The sequence below is a fragment of the Harmonia axyridis genome, chromosome 4, assembly GCF_914767665.1.
Source record: "Harmonia axyridis chromosome 4, icHarAxyr1.1, whole genome shotgun sequence".
NCBI lineage: Eukaryota > Metazoa > Arthropoda > Insecta > Coleoptera > Coccinellidae > Harmonia > Harmonia axyridis.
Window position 1 is genome coordinate 21758161 of NC_059504.1, and position 5204 is coordinate 21763364.

Below are 5204 nucleotides of genomic sequence, written 5' to 3' on the forward strand. Positions count from 1 at the left end.
TTGTGTTATAATTTGTAATTTGTAAATATTAGAGCTATATTTTGACTAACCATGTAAATTATTGATGGAAATAAATTACTTATTACTTATTACTTATTATGGTCTTAGTATTAATACATGGTTCTAGTGAATCTAATCATTTTTTGCAGTCTGTTGTGGCATGCTTCTTTATTGTGCGGTATTTTTTTGATTTATCGAAGTTATTTATTGGAGTTTTTCGAGATCTTAGGCTTTTGCCTTTACTCTTTAATTATTTTCAAAAATAATAATTGATATAAAGCGTTATAATATACAGTGTTGGCAAAGATACGTCTCGATAATGTACCAATAGATCTAATGCGACGAACAGAGACAAAATTCTATTACTCAAATGAAAATAGTATGATGTAAACGATGCAGTCATGTGAACAATTTCCAACCTCACTTTGAGGAAAGAGATTCTAAGACAAAATACGAAATTTTTGTACTTCTTCTATATTCGACGTTACATCCCTAAATTTTGAATAGGGAAGATGGGGCAGGTTATACCTCAAAGGTCTCTTTGTCCTGAGCTCAGCATTATTAAATTTTTTATCATTTGATCCATTGATATTAGAAATATTCATATTGAAATATCACATCGAAATACATACGATCAATTTCTCACATCAACAATAATATCTTTATTTAAGGAGCAGTAAAATTAAACAATGTCAAAGTATATCACATAAACAAATATTGACAAGATAAATAGAAGAAGGAAGAGGTATGAATGTTTGGCAGTACATCAACTTGTTGTATCATTCCTGAGTTGATCAGTGTAGACCAAGACCTGATTTCAATAGAAGACCGCCTGAAAATGATCACATAGTTAGAGATTCAGTCAGACACAGTTGAATAGTACGAAAAACATCTGCAGAAATACTATACTTACTGGATGGTCCCACTAAAACACCTCCGTGACCTCCACCAATGCCATCATAACCCAATCGTCCTACATCAATCGCTCCGTGCACTCCAAGACCCAAAGAACCCAAATCCAATCCTGGACCTCGCAAACTGATGGCTGGACCAGCACCAAGACCGACTAAAGAAGATCCACCAATTGGACCCACAAGCCTAGCTGAAGCTCCGACTGGTCCAACAAGAGTGGCAGATGGACCTCTTGGTCCGACCAAGTTAGCTACAGGACCGGCTGGGCCTACCAAATTAGCGGATGGGCCAGTTGGACCGACCAAGTTGGCAGTTGGACCAGATGGACCAATCAAGTTGGCTTCTGGACCAGTTGGACCGACCAAGTTGGCTTGTGGACCAGTAGGACCGACCAAATTTGCAACTGGGCCGGTGGGACCGACAAGATTGGCTTGTGGACCAGTTGGACCGACCAAGTTGGCTTGTGGACCAGTTGGACCGACCAAGTTTGCAACTGGGCCGGTTGGACCGACAAGGTTGGCAGTTGGACCAGTTGGGCCGACAAGATTAGCAGTTGGACCAGTTGGGCCGACAAGGTTAGCAGTTGGACCAGATGGTCCGATTAAGTTGGCTTGTGGACCTGTTGGGCCGACCAAGTTTGCAGTAGGGCCAGTTGGGCCTACCAAAGTTGCAGAAGGACCTCTTGGACCTACAAGATTGGCAGTTGGACCAGCTGGGCCTACCAAATGGGCTACTGGACCAGATGGACCTACAAGATTGGCAGTTGGACCAGCTGGGCCTACCAAATTAGCTACTGGACCAGATGGACCTACAAGGTGGGCATTTGGACCTGCTGGACCTACCAAGGTTTCTGATGGACCTGCTGGACCTATAAGGTTGGCGGTTGGTCCTTCTGGGCCTACAAGATATGCAGATGCACCGATGGGGCCTATGAGAGATGCAGATGCGCCGTGTGGTCCAATTAGAGATCCATATGGTCCCTCTCCAGCTACCAGGTTAGCAGATGCTCCTACTGGTCCCCATACAGCTCCTGCTGGTGCCAAAAGTCCTGCACCATGGCCAATTATGGAGGCAGTCGACGAATAGATGATCGTCAGAGCGATTGTTGCAAATGCCTATTGAAGAAAAAACGGAAACAATTATTTTATTGAATTTCTTTGGCCATACGAAGATTATCTACAGGGTTTTTGCACTTATGCATCGAATTTATTTCGTTGAAATTTGGAAAACGAAAATTTTTTGTAAACAACATAGTGGAAGTGTTTTCAATGTTATATTGGACTATAAGAATAATTAAAAAAATGGAACAATTAGTAAAATTGAAAAAAACACTTTGAAGTAAAATTGGTAACAAATACCGTATAATTTTTGAGATATGAATATTTTTGGTCGACCTGCGGAAATTCATTAAGAAAACATCTAACAGTGAAATGAAAAGCTGATAACAAGACGTAATAGTTGCAGCAACCAAATAAGAAATGTGAAAACAAGGAAATAGAATTTAAGGCCAAAAATGTAAAAAGGAATCATTTTCTACGAGAGAAAAATGTTATTCAGTTAAATTCAACGCGGAAGAGAAATTCCAATTCGGGAAACATTAAATAGACATAACCTAACATAACCTATAATGTTATACTTACCAAGGAGTTCATATTGTGTTAACTAACTAAAATCCAGTGAATTATGATTTGAATCTAGCTACCCCCTGCTTATATATATCCCAGCGGAGTCCTTCAAACGTTCGTGCATTAAAATATTCAGCAAATAGGAAAAGACAAGTTTCATATTGTGTCCACCCATGGGTAATGCACATTGCATCATCTTAGAATGCGAAAACCGTAAATGGAGCATGTTATTCAAATAATACCGCTACTAAATAGTTACAGGCAGAAATCCATGGCCTTTGCGTTCGATACCCATTTCACAACCGTTTTTTCCTCGTGGATATCTTTGCCGGTGCATTACAAAAAATCACACGAGTTCCTGAATTCCTTTCCAATCAGATAACTCCGCTGATTTTGGCCCAATTCAGGAATGTTTCTTTTCGTTATGTTAGGCCTGTTATTTTCGAAATGGAATTAACTGGCTAATGATGGTGTTCCAAATCAACAAGCAAGGTGCGCTTCGATGATATTTGTTGTAAAAGTTGAGGTATCGCAGTGTGAAGATTTCCGTGTTATAAGGAAATCATGAATATCTCGAAAACTTTGGGGCGTATCTAATTTGAAACGAATTTCACAATGGGTATTATACAGTATGTTCCAACGAAAATTTGACCACCCCAGAACTTAGAAGGGAATAATTTTGAAAATTTAAAAAAATTGTATTCATCATGAGTTTGTTCCTGAAAAACCACCCCATGAAAGTAGCCTCAACGTCCTCAACGTCAAAAATTTTTTGATTAGGGAAGAGATGTCTAGTGTTGGTTAGTTTGAAAGTTATTTATGTTCTGTGCACAACACAGTTAAGATTTTCAAAATCAGTTCACTATTCACTATACCGTCAAAAGGTGATGTCGAAACAGAAAGTTGAACCTTCCAAACTCTAGAAACTAACAGTTTTGAAGAATCCAAAAATAATTTTTATGTTCTGATGACATTGTTCCGAAAACACCACCTGAGGGTGGCAACAACCCCCAACATTTTCGAAGTTTTTCTGTGCTCTAAACATTGCAACTGAAATGAAAAAACTTTTCCTTTTTAAAAAAATTTCAAGGGGTTGTTATCACCCTCCGGTTTTTTTCGGAATAATTTCGTCATAAGAATTCTTTCTCCCTGATACAGAACTTGAAAATTATTTTTGGATTCTTCAAAACTCTTAGGTTCAACTGTCTGCTGAACATCACCTTTTGTAGCGAATATTACATTATTTCTAAAATAATAAACCGAAAATCTGGTTTGTATGTAGAACATAAATAACTTTCAAACTAGCCAACACTCGACCTCTGTTCCTTATTCATAAATGTTGGGGGTTGATGCCACCTTCATGGGGATGATTGAAATTCGTCACCCTCGAAACAGTAGTGGACCTTTTTTTTTAAATCTTTATTTCTGAGTTCTGGCGTATTTTCGTTGGGACCCTGTATAACAAACTCTTTACTCTTTAAATGAAAACTTTAAGAGTTATCGATAAAGAACTTGAAATAAGGATATAAATAAATAATAATTGGTTGAAAACATAATAAAATGAATAATAAATTATGACCAATAAGTAATAAAATGAAAATTGAATAATTAATAATGGATAATAATTAATAAATAAAGAATAATCAATAATAAATAATGAATAATGAATAAAAAATAGTGAATACTGTTCGATAAATAATAAAAATAAATTAAAAAAAAATGGATAATAAATGTTCACGCCAAGTGAACGTTCTTTTTTTTCCAATTCAATTTTCTCAAATCTTTTCAATTTTTCAGTCATTAAATTTCGAATGAATTTAAATTAGTATTTATCGCAATTTTAAAACAGCTGTGATCTCTGCCGCTTAGCGCACATATTGTGATTACCATATCAGTCTCAGTATCATTCTTTACGTGTCATACGAAAAATTGATTGTTTCCATTCTGCTACCTAATAATAATTATTGTTCTAATAATTTACGTACACAAATTTCGGAAAATATCGCATTTTCAACGCATTGTTCGCTGACAATCGAAGTTGTGTATATCAGGAATACAGTGTTTCTGTTCCATAAACATTCAATCAAAAGACTCCGTTGTGAGAAATAAAGTTGTCACCAGTGGCGTACTCTGTGACATTCCTAAGGATAAGTGGGGTCGAATTAATAATTTTCCAGCTTGTCAATCATAAAGGATCTACCACTTCTGGTTCAGTTTGTTGAGCTCAATCAATCTGCTTCTGGAAGCTGAGGACTGCTGCAAGATCCATAACTTAAGTACACCCACTTCTAGGTAGGAATATTATTTTATTATTACTTTGGTTTCACTTGTCCTTTTCGTTTTCGTACTGTGTTGGGATAAGATTTAACTCTAAATACAGTCCACTAAAATTTTCTTTGTAAATCCCCAACAATAAATAATAAATAATAAATCATGAATAATAAATGATAAATAATAAATAATGAATAATTAATAATAAATAATAAATGATAAATAATAATAAATAATGAATAATAGATAATAAATAATAAATGATCAATAAGAAATAATAAATAATAGATAAAATAAATAAATGGCAAACCCTATACCTAAAATGAAAACTTTATTCAGTTATTTAGTAGTTATCGAGGGTTTGCTCAATCAACCCTTCTATTTTTATACTTAGAA

General features: G+C 35.7%; 1 protein-coding gene across 2 annotated transcripts; it reads right to left on the reverse strand.

Annotated features, from left to right (window-relative positions):
- Positions 1 to 638: 638 nt before the first annotated feature.
- On the reverse strand, positions 639 to 2704 carry LOC123678597 (mucin-19-like). Of its 2 annotated transcripts, XM_045615726.1 has the most exons (4): positions 2553 to 2704; positions 1425 to 2027; positions 914 to 1364; positions 639 to 832 (listed from the first exon to the last, which is right to left on the reverse strand). In XM_045615726.1, exons 1-4 carry the CDS (start codon positions 2562 to 2564, stop codon positions 795 to 797), a joined length of 1104 nt encoding a protein of 367 aa, XP_045471682.1. In that variant the 5' UTR covers positions 2565 to 2704; the 3' UTR covers positions 639 to 794. The 2 variants fall into 2 exon arrangements, with proteins under 2 accessions (XP_045471682.1, XP_045471681.1); XM_045615725.1 differs by having other exon boundaries at positions 914 to 2027.
- Positions 2705 to 5204: the final 2500 nt, after the last annotated feature.